Below are 17,454 nucleotides of genomic sequence, written 5' to 3'. Positions count from 1 at the left end.
GTTTATTTTGAATTACTACTGTCAGTAACAAAAACTATGCATGTGCAGAACTCAGTCCATCAGCATGCAGTACACACAGCAGTTGCCACTGGTTCAGAGTGTAACATTTACAGGCACATTTATCAAAGCTTGAATTGTTCATTTTTTAAAAACTACCCTAAATTCGAAATTCAAGCAATCGAAATGTATTAATAAAAATCAAATTTTTAAAACTCGGATGAATTGAATCGACACAAAATTCGAATGAAATTCGATTCCCCGGAAAAAACAAATGTCAGGAAGGCTGCAAACAACTCAGGATTGATCCCTGTACCTCTACCATTGACTCACACAGCAATTTGGAAGGTTTTAGGTGGCGAATAGTCTAATTTGATTTCTTAAAGGGCCAGAGTCAATCGATCGAATCAAATTTGAATAACTCCCTAGTCGAATTTGACCGTTTTTTTTTCAATTCAACCCTTGATAAAACTGCCCCAAAGTGTCCTGTAGAGGCTGTCATTATAGCAAGTGTTCTGTATAAGGCTCTGGAGCACTGCACGTATACTGGTGCTTCTTCCTTATACCTCATCAGCAATGCATAATATAATGTATCCATGCATATATAAATATATATGTAACAATATCATTTATTATATAGTTTGGCTTAACAAAAAAAATTTCACAGACTTCTGTTTGATAACACAATGAATCAAATCAACGATTGCTCAAACTTAAATGAAAATATTTAATAAATAAAATAACACAATCTATTACAACAACCCAAATTATCTTCTTAGACAATTAACAACACATTTTTTCTCCCAAAGTGGTGGAAAATAATGGTGTAGTAACAGGATATGAATCCACTAAGCCTACACCATATTTTACTGCGTATGCATGTTACTGTGATTTCTAAAAAATTCTCTCATCCTACTGAGTCATTAAAAGTTCCCTAAGACAATTGTTAGTAGGAGCTTTCCTCCAGAACGATGTGCTGTACATCTCTGGAACCCACTGTAGGTCTGACTCATACTGTATGCTCATTTCCATTAAAGAATATCTCCAACTTCTGCAGGCTATGGTATATTTTTTTACCTGTTGTAACACTTTTATAACTATAGAAAATACCTTGGGGAATTCAATATGAACTACAAACAGTGCAAACATTTTGCTTTAATGTGTCCTGTTCTGTCTGGGTCAGACTAAGAATCAGGGAAGCCGATTAGAATGGTTTCTAATGTCATATGATATACTTTGTTTTGAATTCTGGTGAATTCCTAATGGAAATCAAAGATTCTGACAAATGTATTACAGTCCCTTAATGATTATAACTTTTTTTCTTCCATTTTTCCATTTTTTTTAGTCTCTGCACACTCGAGGTGAATGAGTATAAGCAGCATCTTTTCCTCTCCTCTCTCCCATTGATGGAGTACCCTGTGGGAACATGATTGTAGCATATTCCACTTGCTCCAGTGTACACAGCTCTGCTGACCTTCTGCAGGGACGGTTATTTGGGAATGCCAACACACCATAGTCTACTGTGAATACTTCAGGGTCCTGTGAGGGTTTTTCCTGTGGTGACCACAAAATATAATACATTTACAAAGTAAACAACATTAACAATTTAACATTTATACATATTCTCCCTGGTGAGTCCTGTTTTTTTTTTTTTAATTTTTAAATAATATCTCATTTTTAAGGATGTAGCGAACTGTTCGCCGGCGAACTTGTTCGCGCGAACTTCGACCGTTCGCGTCCGCCGAATGTTCGCGAACGTCTCGCGACGTTCGCATTTTGAGTTCGCGTTCGATTCGAATACAAATTCCTTCGACCGCTAAAAATCGAACGATTTCCATTCATTCGAACGATTGTAAGCATTCGATCGAATGCTTTTCATTCGATCGAATGAAAAGCATTCGATCGAATGCTTCGATCGTTCGATTCGAATGAAAATCGTTCGATCGAACGATTAAAATCCTTCGAATCGAACGATTTTAGCGGGTGTGCGAAGTTCGCGAACTGTTCGCGAACGTTGCATTTTTTGCCGGTGTTCGCAAACGGCGTTCGCGAACACCAAATCGGCAGTTCGCTACATCCCTACTCATTTTTTGAGGGCTAAATTTAAAATGCTTTGGGGACCTCATGTAGCCCACAGGCCTCGGGTTGGGTAGCCTTGTTCTAAAATAAAGACATATGCAAATAAACTGGTTGGGACCTAAAGTCTGAAAGCTATTTGTACTTTAGGAACTTGGACAAGTAACTGTGAGAGGCAGAAGCCATATAAAGATCTTACCAGCAGCATGAAAATGACTAGTTGACCTAACCAAAATAATTATGAATTATGACACATACATACACAGTTTGAAAAAGGTTATGGGCTTGTCATTGTTTAAAAAAATATAAAAAAAAAAGATGCGGTAGATTTATGACCAGACAATGTTTTCTTTAGCATCCACATCCTGTTCTCTTTTTGTCTTTGCTTTCATCACTGCTAGCATACCACCATAGCTTATTTTAATGTGGTTATTGTAAACCTAATAAGGTGGTTTATTTAACATTATTAGGCAAAAGACATTGAGCTTTATGAATACTAACAAAATTTCAAGAATTAGGGGGTCATTTATCAAAGGTTTTTTACCCAAAAAAATTTGAGTTTTCGAGGGTATTTTCAGGGTTTTTTTTTTTTAATTATCCCTGAAGCTGGAAATAGCTTGAATGCAAAAATAATCCAGCTAAAACCTGTCGAGGTCATGTAGAAGTCAATGACCATTTGAACCATTTGAAGATGTTTGTAGCCTTCATGATGTTCAGGTTTCTTTCTGTGGGTTTTGTTCGAAAAGTCAATTCATTCGAGCGATTCGAGTTTTTATTATTTTTTATTCAGGTTTTTCACCCCAAACTGAATGATTCGAGTTTTTTCCATTTGTGTTTTTCATAAATTAGAAACCATTTGAGTTGTGAGTTCATTCGAGGTTTAAAAATACCTCACAAACCTCTAAAATTTGACCTTTGAGAAATAAACCCCTAAATTAAAGCATGTATAAAGAATTTAATACTAAGGTTATCCTAAACAAAAACACTGTATTCAAAAGATGATTTTTAATAGAGTTGCTATAAAAGGAATTCTTTCCAGTTCCTTATAGAGGTAATGGATCCATTATCCAGAAACCAGTTATCGAGAAAGTTCTGCATTACTGTAAGGCCATCTCCCATTGACTCAATTTTATCCAAATAATCCACATTTTTAACATGATTTTCTTTTTCTCTGTAATAATAAAACTGTATTTTGTACTTGATCCAAACTAAGATATAATTAATCCTTATTGGAACTTGGAAGCAAAACCAGCCTATTGGGATTATTTAATGTTTACAGGATTTTCTAATAGACCAAATTACAGAAAGATCCATTATCCAGAAAACCCCAGTTCCCAAGTATTCAGATAACAGGCCCCACACCTGTATATTATGCAAAGAGAAGTGTAATCAGTAACACACATTTTCCTTAGCGCATTCGCTGTCCCCTGTAGTTACGCCACTGCATGAAATCATGCAATCATAGGGCTCAGTCTTCTTATTTTCTCTTAGAACTCAGCAATTAGGCCATGCATTTTGGCTGCTAAGAACAGATATATTTAAAGGAACTGTAATACCAAAAACTGAAAGTGTATCAAGTAATTAAAATATAATGTACAGTTGCTCTGCACTCGTAAAACTGGTGTGTTTGCATCAGAAAGACTGTTATAGTTTATATAAACAAGCTGCTGTGTAGCCATGGGGGCAGCCATTCAAGATAGAAAATAAGAGAAACGGCACAGGTTACAAGCACATAACAGATAATCCCTGTGTTTTATCTGTTATCTACTATATAACCTGTGCCTTTTCTCCTTTTTTCAGCAGTTTGAATGGCTGCCCCCATGGCTACACAGCAGGTTATTTATATAAACTATGGTCGTCTTTCTGAAGCAAACACGCAGCTTTTACCAGAGCGTGCTGACAGTATACTGTATTATATGTTAATAACTTTAAAACACTTTCATTTTTTGGTGATACTGTTTCTTTAAAACACTGCAGACATGGCCCATCCATTGTTCATATCATTGCAGTATTTCAAAGGATTAATTTGAAGTCTATGAAAAGGAAGTTCAGTAAAGAACAGATACTCAGGGCTCTCATAAGTCTCCAGCATTGGTGTCAGGCTCAACACAATTTGGGTACAACTGTTATATGTATGGCATGTATTATGGGCACTGATGTCAGTGACATAAGTACAAAACTGAACTAATAAACTTTAGTAATGCTTCCGTTCTCTAATTAAACCTACCTGAATATGTTGAGCAGGGCTTGCACTACACTCGGCAACCTGGTTGGAACTTGGGTCCTGCAACAAGTGAAAAAAACACAAGTGAGAAATGAATGCAAAGCTGTTACGCAGCTTGGCAATTATCACACACAATAAAAAGAAACATGAATTACACTCTGCAGAATTTAAATATAAGCAAGTTTAATTTCTGAAAATAAAGGAACAATACAAAAGAGACTAATTAAAAAAAAAGATGGGATCCTCCATAACCCAAAGTAAGATGTGCTAGATGGTGTGCTGGCCTCAGTGATAATGCAACAATACATGACAAAGTGACAAAAATGACAGTGTATCCTGCTGCAGCGCCAAATATTGTAAATACATGGAATATTGTAGTGTCAGAGGGTAATAACAACAAAGCATAATTTTTACACACATCTGATTAAAAAGACTTGTCTATAAAAACACCCTTGATGGAGCTCTACACCCAGTAGTAGAATCAGTGCGCTTGTGGTGCATGCTTCCTTAGCTGCTTAATTTTTTCTGGTACCCAGGTACACTATCTATATTTGAATAAGTGCCACCACTAATGCTAGGAAAAGGAAGAGCCAATGTGTGTTTTCATTTTTGTTTCTGCCTTCTAGAGCAAAATCAGTGAAATGTTAAAGTATAGCTAGAGCCAGATGTAAAGCATTTTGAGTTAACCTCCAGTAAGGGCAAAACTTTTCTGTATTTGGGATCTGATCAGCAACTGCCCAGACTTTGTTTTTAAATGCAGTAGGTATTCCACAAAAAAATTAATTTTAGAAGCGGGCCTCCTAACGCAAAATGTTTTTTGCATGCATATTTCATACAAAAATTGCCCATGGATAGCTGCAAGGATGCTGCTCTGTGCCTTCAGTATACTCCCAAACATTCCAAAAGCCATCTCTGCATTTGCTAGCAGTATTTCAATATAGAAGTGCCAAGAGCAGCTCAGCAGGTGAAATTCTGTGATATGTGATAAAAGTAGAATGTATGAAATTTGCCAAAACCAAGCAACTCTGTTGTCTAATGTGGGGAACTGAATGATAAATATTTTAGTATAAGAAACACCTTGTTTATGCAGCTGGTTTTAGTTACAGTCAGATATTATGTGTGTGATAATATTCTGAGAATGGACTGCTGCCATTATTATGATTATTATTATGGGACTGATTTTTCTGGAATGCTTGGCACCTGGGTATTTTTCCATAATTTGGATCACTATATATTAAATCTTTTAAAAATACATCTAAACATTAAATAAACCAACTAGAAGTGTTTTGTCACCAATATTCCCTAGCTAGAATCGACCTAGGACCCCAGTGTTGCAAGGGAATGTTAACCACTATGCCATAAAAAAAGCATTCTGAGTTTGATTTATATTTTATACATTTAGTTTTTTAATGGTTAGAGTTTACCCACCATTCCCTTTCTTAAATATATCATATGATGTGTTGATATTCAGTTATGAACACAGCACAATGCAGAGATAAACACCTTGCAGGGTATGTGTAGTTATGTAGCAGATGGAGTACTGTAGCTCCACTGCTTGGTTCTAATGGTTATAAGGGGGGGGGGGGGGGTTCATACTCACCAGATGCTTCAGATGAGTCTGTGGTGTCTTATTTCCTAAAAGGGGACAGAAATGACTGTTTAGAGACAGGAAATAACAAAATGCTTACTGTAATAGATGCAAATCTGTGAATAACGTATGCTTGTTCGAGGATTCATGTGGCTTATTTCTGGGGGTTGGGTATGAAGAAACTACCGCTAGACATCTTCCCAGCGGAAATGATAAAATGTGTCCAGCCACTAAGAAACAGTAGTATTTTGCTGGATTGATGCAAGTTTAAAAAATTGCTGATGAAGAAAGGATGACTAAGGTTTTCCCATCAACAGGAAAAAAAAAGCTACACGGAACAACCTCTGTTTCTGCTTTTGTCTATTCTATATCTAATTAAAGGACAAATTCTTATAAAAGCAATTCGTTATTAGGAAAAGATAATATTGATTGGTTTGCAGTATATGTTTTTTTATATGTTATTACAAGAATGGAATCCCTTATTTGAAAACCCGTTATCCAGAAATCTCCAAATCTAGTAAATAATTAGAATTTTTAAATATTATTTATTTTTTCTTTGTAATAATTAAACAGTAGCATGTACTTGATGGTCCCCAGCATTCTGGATAATAGATCCCATATCTGTATGAGAATCTTTTAAATATGGCTTTGGTAATTGTTTCTCAGATGTGGGAAAACCACCAATCACATAGTAGTTGTGGCCAAAACTGCACCTAGCAAGAATGCTCAGGAATATCTATTATTGATTATGAGGGGCAAAATCGGGTAAAATGGACAAGCAATGTTTTGCGTATTGTGCCCACAAATATTGCCCCTGCAAAACTGTGTGCATCCGAGACTTAAAAATATACACCCATCAATATATATGAAAAACTATTATTTTCATATTTCAGCGGAATTCTGGGAAAACCTGCAGTACATAAGAAAACTCTCTCCCTCTGCTATTACTCCCTTGGCTGAAACTGGTGTTGACTAGTGATCTCACAAATCCAGATACTTGAATTTCTCTGCATAGAAGTGAAAGACTGAGATGGTCCACACATAATCATACCCCAGCTCCCTGTACTGAACTAAACCAATAGGCATAATAATAACTGAAACCTATTGTGCTTCTTTAAATAGCAGCTCCCTTCTACTTATGCTTGAACATCAATATTACTCTAACAATAACTTTCTATTTTCAGCCCACTCCTTTTTCACTGTTGCAATGCCTTTCTTAGGCTAAAAGTAAAAAAAAATTACCCCCAGCCACCAAACCACCCTAGAGGTGGGAAAAAATCTTGACAGGGGGAAATAACTACAGTTATTAATACAGAAATGTCTTAGCGGTTACACACCTAACCTTGAGCATTAGGGTTTTAACAGTTTACAGAATTTGGTTCAGTAGCTTTTCACACTTCACAGGGTGCATGTAATAAAGAATCAACACTAATAAGGGAACTATCATGAAAATGAAAATTTTATATAACCTTAATCTAAAGAAATAAGAAACTTTCTGTTCTGTACAATTTCTGAAATAATCAGAAATTCACATTCACGTTCACTGTCACTCTTTTGGCAATCTTTAGAAAGTTTCTTCCATTATAACTAGTTTTAAATGTTCATTTTCACAAGCGTTGGCCTTTAAAGGAGAACTAAAGTTTAACTAAAGAAGTAGGTTAGAAATGTTGTACATTATATTTTGGGCTTCTGTACCAGCCCAAAGCAACCACAGCCCTTTATCAGGGAAGATCTGTGTCTCCAAAAATGCCCCAGTAGTTCCCCATCTTCTTCACTGCACATGCTCTGTGCTGCTGTCACTTACTGAGCTCAGGGACCCACTCACAATATACAGTATACAAAGAATACAAATGTTGTAATATAAGGTTGATTAGTAATGAATACACACAATTAATACATGGCAGCACAGAGACCAGTGCAATTAGCATCAGCATTTTTAAATTAGCCTTGTAGCTTCAGCTTATATTACAGGCCAACCTCATTTTCTGCTTGATAATTTGCAATGACCACTAAGTTTAGCTTCTCAACAGCTACTCGGAGCCAACTGAGCATGTGAGTGTTGCAAACACTTTGCAAGATGATGGCCCCTTGTGACAAGGTTAAAATCCTGGATAATTGCTGTAGAAGCTGAAACTTGGCTGGAGCAATAAGGACATTTTAGCCAATTGAATGGCTTTAGTTCTACTTTAAAAAAATCCATTGTGTAGAAAACAAATCTCCACACTCTTGGTAAGGGATGAAATGCAATAAAGTAATCATAACCCAAAAACATTAAATTGACCCAATAAGATTGTTTTGACACCATTTAAGCAGCTTAGTTGCAATCAAGTACAAGGTACACCCTAATTATAACAGATAAAAGGAAATAATTTGAAAAAAATGAGTTCCTTAACATAATCTCCATGTGGGGCGTGGCCTCCTTGGATATAGGGTATCTGGATAAAGAACCCATACCTGTATATACAATTGTTGAAAGGCCTACTACACACAGCTTTTTTTCCCCACATTTAGACAATCATGCATATATTGCATTTCTATGAGTTTTTTCAAAATGCACATAAGTGCACTTCTGTCGGTTCTGAACACAACCCTCTCCTCTATTGGTTTCCGCACATCAAGTGCACAGAAATGCAGAATGTTGCTTCTAAATACATGTAATTAAATGCATCACACCATTGAACATTCATGAGAACAAACGGGCCGAATATAATGGAATCAATTTGCTGATATGTATAAGGCGCACACAAACTCAAGCACATCTCAATCACATAAAAAAAAGGCCTGTGATCAAGAACATCTCTTGCCGTTTTATCAACAAACCATTGTCAGGGCTTACGTTTTTTAAACCACACCAACAGTGATGCGCAGATCAGCAGCAGCAGGATGAGGACAATGGAGGCAGAGATGGCAACGGCTACTTTTACTGTGTCTGTCTTTGTGGAGCTTTGATTTGTAGATTCAGTAACCGTCATAGCAATTTCCTTAACACCTGAGGAGGAAATTAAGTTTAACATTTGAACATGTTCTGATTTTTCAATGAATTGAATAAAACCTTCAGTTTTGGGTCTCTAACCCGAAATCAAACATTTAGCATTTCTGAACTTAATTATTATTACTATAAAAACACAGATCACATGTCTATCCTGGCTAAGATGAACCACATGGAGATAAATCTAGCCAGAGAGCAGTGGGGTAACTACAGAAGAAGCAGACCCTGTGGATGTGGGGGAGCCCTGGTTTGTTTCCTCTGTAGGGGGTCCCATGGATGACTGGAGTTTTGCCTGTTGTGGTTAAACCCCAATTTTTTGTGTTGCGTTTGACGTTCAAACTCCATTATTAAAGAAACAATTAGCCTTAACATCATGGAACATCTTTATTATGCTGTGTAAAATGAAATTTGCCGAAAAAAACAGCTGTAAAATAAATGATGAGTTTATCAAGGTGTGTTTTCTTTTATGCCATGCGAACGCCAGATTTGCCGTAGGTATTTTACATTGCTTCCGGCGGAAGTCACTTTAAGAAAAAAAGCATTCAAAAATGTCTTTTTACGCGATAAGCCCGGTTATGTGTGCTGAATTATCCCGCTGTTTTCCTACACCACATAATACATTTGCCCCCTAGGGTTATATTAGTTTGACCTGTGTAATGTCATTGGCTGCTACATTTCACATACTTGTCAGGTATAACCTGTAGGGATGGGTGAATTTTTTCGCCTCATTTCACCGAAAAAATTACGCCCATAGACTTTAAAAAAAAAGACGCGCGTCAAAACAATTTCGCCGCATTTTTTTGACGCCCATAGACTTTAATGGGCGAATTTTTGACGAAACGGGTCAAATTCGCCCATCCCTAATAACCTGTATCCTACAAACAGGAGCTAATTAATCATTCATCAAAACTGGACACATTTTCATATGGGCAGTAACCTATGGCAATCAATCGATATTTTGCTTTCACTGTTATACATGCAGATAGCTAAAAGCTAATCATTGACTGGCTGCTACAGAATACTGCCCAATTACATATTACCCTATTTGTTTGTCTCTGCAAAGAATAATTTGTGACCCCTGTCACCAGTTTCACAAAATTCATTGATGTACTCCAGTACAAAGCATATAAATAACAGCATTAAGCCAAAGTCCTCTTTTATGATGTACAAAGACATGTTTTGTGGCCAATTTATTTATTTATTGACCTGTCCTAACTTACTTGTACAATAATTTTATTTTACCCAATGCTTGTATCACATCTTTCCTGTATTCTGCAGTCCATTAGACAGCCATTCTCCAGTCATTGTGAACATAACTCTCATATTCTTATATATATATATATAAATTAGCCACTTTTTGTATCAGTTGAAGTACACATACCTGTAACATTTAGTCTTGATCTGTTGCTTAACATAATTTTACTGTTCCCCGTGACATTCAGAAGCTCACAATGATACTCTCCACTGTCATTTACAGTGAGATTTCTAATATGCAGCTCAGCAATTCTGGAAGTCCGGTTGATGTTGATGTGTATTCTGTCTGTGCCTTTGAAGCTTTTTAGGTCTGCTATTTTATATGTGTTGTTATTGTGGGTTTTTGACCAATTTATATCTGTGGGGTCATAGTTAAGTGCTGAAATATTGCAGATAAACACAGCAGTCTTTCCTGGGGATAGATGGTGTTCAGAGGGCAAATGTTCAAACAAGATGACTCCTTCTTTGGAAAAAAAGGAAAGAAGATTGTTTAGAATCAAGTAACCAGAGAAACAACAAAGTATATTCCTTACAGGATACTATGTAAAGAATATTGGGAAAAGTGGAAAAATATTTCTGCAACAAGTTAGAGAAAAAGAGAGAATGGATACCATACTCTACAACCACAATACTTCAAAAAGTTCTTCAACATAATTTTAGATTTGTAGATCTAGTTTAAGATATATGTATGTTAACAATGAAAAAAATACCTTAGAATTATAATTTAATTTTGGCAAATTATATGTTCATGTTATTTTAGAGGGGTTGTTCATCTTTGAGTTAATGTTTACTGTGATGTAGAGAGTGATATTCTGACACAGTTATTGGTTTTTATTTTTTTATTAGTTGTGGTTAGTAGTTATTTAGCTTTTTATTCACCACTTCTCTAGTTTTCAGAAATGTGATTGCTAGGGTCCAATCACCCTAGCAACCATGCACTGATTTGAGACTAAAAATTAATAGAAGATGGCCTGAATTAAAGATGAGTAATAAAAAGTAGCAATAACAATAATTGTGCAGCCTTAGAGAGCATTTGTTTTTACATGATGCCAGTGACCCCCATTTGAAAGCTGGAAATAGTCAGAAGAAGAGGACAAATAACTTTTTTTTTTAAAAAATGAAGACCAATTGAAAAGTTGCTTAGAATTAGCCATTCTATAAAATACTAAAAGTTCACTTAAAGATGGCCTGAATAAAAGATGAGTAATAAAAAGTAGCAATAACAATAACTGTATAGCATTACAGAGCATTTGTTTTTACATGGGGGCCAGTAACCCCCATTTGAAATTTTGAATTTTTTTTAAAGAAAATGAAGACCAATTGAAAAGTTGTTTAGAATTAGCCATTCTATGAAGTACTTAAAGTTCACTTAAAGGTGAACCGCCCCTTTAATGAGATCTTATCCTATATAGATACTTTATATCTTGCTTGTCATTTTATTCAATATAATACAAAATTTAAAAAAACATAAATCACAAAACAAAATTTAAAAAAAACGTATGTTAAATAAACATAAGACTGCATGAATGACAAGCTTGACTTATCAAACAGCACTGTACATTAAATGGTTGCATTGAACATACACATGTTGGCACTAAATAGGTGTTAATAATAATGTTAATAATAATTGCATCAAGATCTGAGCATTTTGTTTTAGCCATGGAGCACAGTTTGCCCTGATCAAGTAACCGGTAACAACCAATTCAACTTTTAATACTGATGTAATACAGACAAAATGGAATGAATGAAAGTTTCCATTTGATTTGTAGCTAAGGATTATAGGATTGGTGGACATTTATCTTCTGTTCCTATATACTAATTTCATACAGATTAGTTTGCCATGCATGCTATGTTCTTTAATCATAGGCAATGTAAAGTCCACTTACTTACTGTTCTATGGACTTGATTCAATACATTTAATTCCAAATTTAACCATAGACTTCTATTGAGTTTTTAAGAGATAAACCAAATTTTTCCTATAAAATTGTATCTGGCCCTATGTTTGATGTTCAGTACAAAGATTCATTATACCCTATGATTGTACCCCTTCTCAGGATGCTACAGTATTGCATTGCTTCAGTACCTACAGAAGTACATTATTGTGTCAACAAAAGTGTTTAATCCAGATTGTGGCCCCAAAATACAAAAACTCAAACAAAATAGTTGTTTTCGTTCTCTCATTAGTAAACTGCAAACATTTCCCACGTTGAAAATTACTAATGCAAAAACACTGTAATAAAGATGAATTTGTTACAACCTAAAGTAGACAAATTGTGTTAATGCAGTGTTCTTCAGGTTTTGCATACCGGGGAAGTAAATCTGAGGACTTAAAGGGCAAGTCAACCCCAAAATAGAAACTCGACTAATAAAAGAAAACATAATTCTAAGAAACTTTTCAATATACATTAATTACACATTTTCTATGGTGTTTAAGTTATTTCTATATGCATTGCTATTGAAAGCTGTGTTTGTCTGTCCCTTTCTATTCTCTGCATTGGTGGCTCAGACTGTTGATACAATGTAAGACAAGTCAGCCGATTAACTTACCTGTCTTTGCTGGGGAACTAAGACTTTTGCAACATTGTTAAGTAACAACCAATGTTGCTTTCAATAGCAACTGTTTTTACAAATAACTTTAAAATGACTAAAAATTGGCAATAAATGTATATTGGAAAGTTACTTAGAATTATGGTTTCTTTAATTATGCAAATTTCTATTTTGGGGGTTGACTTGCCTATTTAATAGCTAATTATCATGCAATTGCAAATACCAGGTTTTATAGACTGCATACTGAGTCAATATTTTTTTGTTGTATTCTGTATATACCCAAAATAAAAGTTTCAAGATCTAAACTTTTTTAACCTGCACTAAAAGAAGCAAAGCACTTGTCAAATCATGGGAATTCAAATGAGCTGCTGATTCAGACTAAGGCCAAAATTCTGTTTAACTAGCTACTTGAATACCTGCCAAAAAAAGTGATAAATTATGTTTGGCCATTTAACCATTTTCCGACTCACAAAGTCACATCAGATGCTTAGGTCCTAGATATGTTGATGTAGCACAAAGTCAGCGAAGATTACTTTTCTATTTAACTTATTACAAACCAAGGATATATAATGAGGGCTGCCATCAGAAATCCACTTATTTCTCTCTGGTTTTGTACAATGAGAATATCTGGGCCACTTTGCAACACATTCAACAAATATAGAAATAGGGGTTCAGGACCCTGGCGATGTCTGGGCATCCAACAGCTTTAACACACTTGCACATTCCTGGTGGCTTCTGTATTGCTTCTAGTTTGTGTGTGTGTTATCATCCATACATGCTAGATGCCATCATGACATCTTCAGGGAGTGCATTAAGAGTGTTACTGCCCTCAATGTAAAAAATATCTGCAGCTATAATTATTTTGAACAAAAGAAGATAAATTGCATACAGCTTTGGGATCTATAATTATCTAGAATGCTTGGGACCTGAAGTTTTCAAAATAATGGGTGAAAATAGGACAATTGTAACATAAGGCTAATACAAAAAAACATTAAAATTTAACAATGAATTCTTTTGATACCAACATGGTTGCATATAAACTTATATACTGGGTTCACAGACAAATCTAGTCAACCCTTGGAAACAGTTGGACTATGGTATTTTCCTTAGTTATATTTGGATTACTTTCTGTACTCTAACCTAATGATTGTCTAAATGATTAAAGTGATACTGACAATAAAACTTTCTTTTCAAAATATTAATCTACATTAAAAGCTACATATAGGTCACGCTGATCGTTTTTTGCTGATAGTTCTGCTTTTGTAAGTAATTATTACTGGAAGTTCCTAAACCTGACTGATTTGCCATCCTGACTGTCCCAACTCAGTCTGTCAGTTAGAGTTTCTAATGCTAAAGGATTAATGCTGCACAAATATGGCAGCCCCCTCATACAGGAACATGGGGGTAAGAAAGGTAATGTAAAAACATCAGGCAAATGCTTTTATGGCAAAATTATAAATAGCATTCAAAGATAATGTTATGATGGATATAAAAAAAGGTTTTTCTATTGAGAAAGTTTTAATTATCTCAGAAAAATGTAGTAAAATATTAAACTTTTCTAGTGAAAAGGTTCTGTTGTGTTGTATTAAAGGGTAACTATAACTGCCTAGCAAAAGCACTCTTAAAGGTTAATGCCTTAATGTTCCTTGGATAAGTAAGGTTAAATACTATAGTGAATAGTTTTTGTAAAATAATAATCCCAATACACTGTTTTTTTAAATGTTGTAAAAATTAGTTTTAGTGAGCCCCATGTTAAGCACATTCCTATAAAGCCTATAGGACCCTACTTTAGGGACACGTGTTATAACATCCTATAGGCCCCAACGTTGGTTTTGTATAACTTCAGAATAAAAGCACTGCAATTTCAACTTTACTAAATTAGATCCATCAATGGATTAATGTATACATTACCAAGCAATGCATAATATCTGATTACACAGGGGGATTGCTATTATAACATGGGAGCTGATATGATCCATATTGTAAAGACAATTTAAACCTCTTTCATATATTCAGTTTCCTTGATTCCAAAAAGTATGATAAAGTGAAAGTAAAAATATTTTACATAAAAATGCTTCGCTTTCTTGAAAAAAAGAAAACGCTGAGTTTTTAATTAACAGGCATCATAAAATGCATTTCAGATTATTGACCGTTTCTAGAAAACCAGTGAATTTGTTGAATGCATACCCCTTGTGATTGTCAAAACATACCAAAAAAGCTTGTCTACTTTGTTCTAATCCTTAACTTTTATGTAACTTTGTTACATAAAAACCTGCTATGAATTGTGATTTGTTTTACAGAATTAAGCACACATGTTCTGGTGTTATTTGTGTATTTATTTCAGTGGTGGGCAACTGAAATCAGTAATTGTTGACCCTTTAATGCATCAGAGGTAGGGATCTGTGTTACTACAAATTTATAAAAAAAATATAGCAAGGCTTCACTGCTTCTCTACTTATCCCTTTGTGTGCAGCTCTATACATTGAAGACACTACAATATACTGTGTGCAAATAGATTGTATATAGACATACATGTATTCATGCTCACGTGTCCATAGTGAACTACACAGCTTGCAAGACCTGCTTTAAATTCACTGGTGCAAAAACACACACATAGTTTTCCTAGGAGAAATAAAGCAATAAAAAAATGGAACTGTCTGAAATCACCATCCTTTATATTTAATGGGCTTAGTTGGGTTTGTGGCAAATGTGAGCCAATTGCCTTACATTTTGTCATCAGAATGTACAATACTCAGTATACCTTGAGTAATATTAAAGGGGTGGTTCAAAGTTAAGTTAACGTTTAGTAAGTTATAGAATGGCCAATTCTAAGCAACTTTTTAATTAGTCTTCATTATTTATAGTTATTGAATTATTAGTCTTCTTCTTCTGACTCTTTCCAGTTTTCAAATGTGGAACACCAACCCCATCTAAAAAACAAATGCTCTGTAAGGCTACAAATGTATTGTTATTTCTACTTCTAATAACTCATCTTTCTATTAAGGCCTTCTCCTTTTCGTATTTCAGTCTTTTCCGATCTATGCATGGTTGCTAGTTATATCATTGTTTCCGCTTGATGAATGATGCATGTATTTTAAATGAACGCTTGGTTCACTTAATTACCCCTAAAACTGTAGTATGTTCAGTACATAAACTGTGGTATTAAAAAAAAGACATATATATAAATATGTTTTTTCCACAAACGCAAGGATTGGTGTGTGGAGGCAAAGAAGTAGTCAGAAAGATAAGTGCTTAGAAATACAAACCCACGTTCTTACCAGGGGGAGCATGTCCCAGTATAGTGATGACACAGATACTGCTGATGATAAGGAACACACGCTCCACTGACATCAAAGTAGCAGAGAGAGCGGGGGAGTAATTCATGTTCCCTTTCTCTATCTCTTTGTTGCAATTACTGCTGAAACAGCACTTGAAGAAAATGTCTGGGCAGTAATTGTTCAGTAAAAATTATTATGTCCTCTGATTGACTATCAACAGCTTGAAGTTACACAATGAAGGTTTGTGGTTCCGGATGGGGTGGTCTCTGTGGCTTGTGGTCTTTGTCTTAAGCACTGAGGTTACCTTTTTTCTGCAGTCATATCAGTTACCAATTTGGGCATGTAAATATTTTTTCTTTTAAAGTCCATCTGTTATGCAAGAACAGTGATCTACAGCTCGGTTCTTGTTCTAGGAAGTTAAATAAACAGGATGACTCCCTCGGATTGTGTTGATCTGAGAAGAATGCCAACAAATCTTTTAGCAAACTTCTTCTTTTTAGAACTATTTTCTGTAAATTACCTTCATCGACAATGGCAGGCACGTCTTTGGGTTCTTTGCTGTTTTGGGGTGCTTGAAGATGGCCTGATGCTCAATGCATACTACAGAAACATGAGTTTCCAGAGAGAGGTTCTGCCGCTCTGAGTTGTTTGAGTCACAGTCTCCTCTTGTAAAAGAACTCAGCCAGCCCATTGAACCTCCCTATCACTTCCCTTCATTACACAATGATGTCAATGTGAAGGCGGGGAATGAGGAGCCTGATCATGTTATTTAAATATACTGCCAAGTAAAAATGAGCACAATACAGAGTCATAGTAGTAATAGTGCATGTTATATCGCTGATAAAGTTACCCCATGTACTATTAAGTTAATACAGTTACAATGTCGTTTTTTCTTCAAAAACACTATATTGTGCTAAAAGCATCTGTTTACAATTTTGAGAATCAAGTTGTTTAAATAAAAGTTAAATGTTATGAATTAAATAATTTAATAATTAAAAGTAATGCCAATTTTAGTACATGCACATCTCAATGCCAAAAATCTTTTCTGTGAGGTAGATTTAATGGCATTTTAATACCAGCAGTGCAATTTTTTTTTAATAGAGATGCTGGAGTCGTTTTCTTTTTAGTTGAAAATATTGATTGGTACTTAAGATACAGTGCTCGCATTAAATAGGGTCATTGACACTGTAAAAATATCCTATCTTACGCTGATTAATTAATTAATCCATATTTTTCTCATTTAAATTGTCAGTTTTTAATGCATGAGTGGCAGAATGTAGACTCAAATTATATTTTTACATTATCTCTTGATTTTAAGTACATAAGTGGCTCTAAACAGTAATGAAATATAAATTATGAAATATAATTATTTCAAACCAAAAAATGATCACTTTCGTGAAATCAGACATTTTGCTACAAAGTGGCTGGCCAACAGTTTGTGACATCATCACCACATGGTTTGGTGTGACATTTTGAAATAAAAAGACTCCAGAGACCAACA

At 35.0% G+C, this 17,454-nt stretch overlaps 1 protein-coding gene across 1 annotated transcript; it reads right to left on the bottom strand.

Annotated features, from left to right (window-relative positions):
- Window positions 1-704: 704 nt before the first annotated feature.
- pdcd1.L (programmed cell death 1 L homeolog) lies at window positions 705-16,875 on the bottom strand. The gene is made up of 6 exons (XM_018263585.2): window positions 15,954-16,875; window positions 10,256-10,591; window positions 8,722-8,874; window positions 5,898-5,932; window positions 4,301-4,357; window positions 705-1,551 (listed from the first exon to the last, which is right to left on the bottom strand). The coding sequence occupies exons 1-6, from the start codon at window positions 16,057-16,059 to the stop codon at window positions 1,339-1,341; spliced, it is 900 nt and encodes a 299-aa protein (XP_018119074.1). The 5' UTR covers window positions 16,060-16,875; the 3' UTR covers window positions 705-1,338.
- Window positions 16,876-17,454: the final 579 nt, after the last annotated feature.

This window comes from Xenopus laevis, chromosome 5L, assembly GCF_017654675.1.
Source record: "Xenopus laevis strain J_2021 chromosome 5L, Xenopus_laevis_v10.1, whole genome shotgun sequence".
Classification (NCBI taxonomy): Eukaryota; Metazoa; Chordata; class Amphibia; order Anura; family Pipidae; genus Xenopus; species Xenopus laevis.
This window is presented reverse-complemented; position numbering and strand designations above follow the sequence as displayed.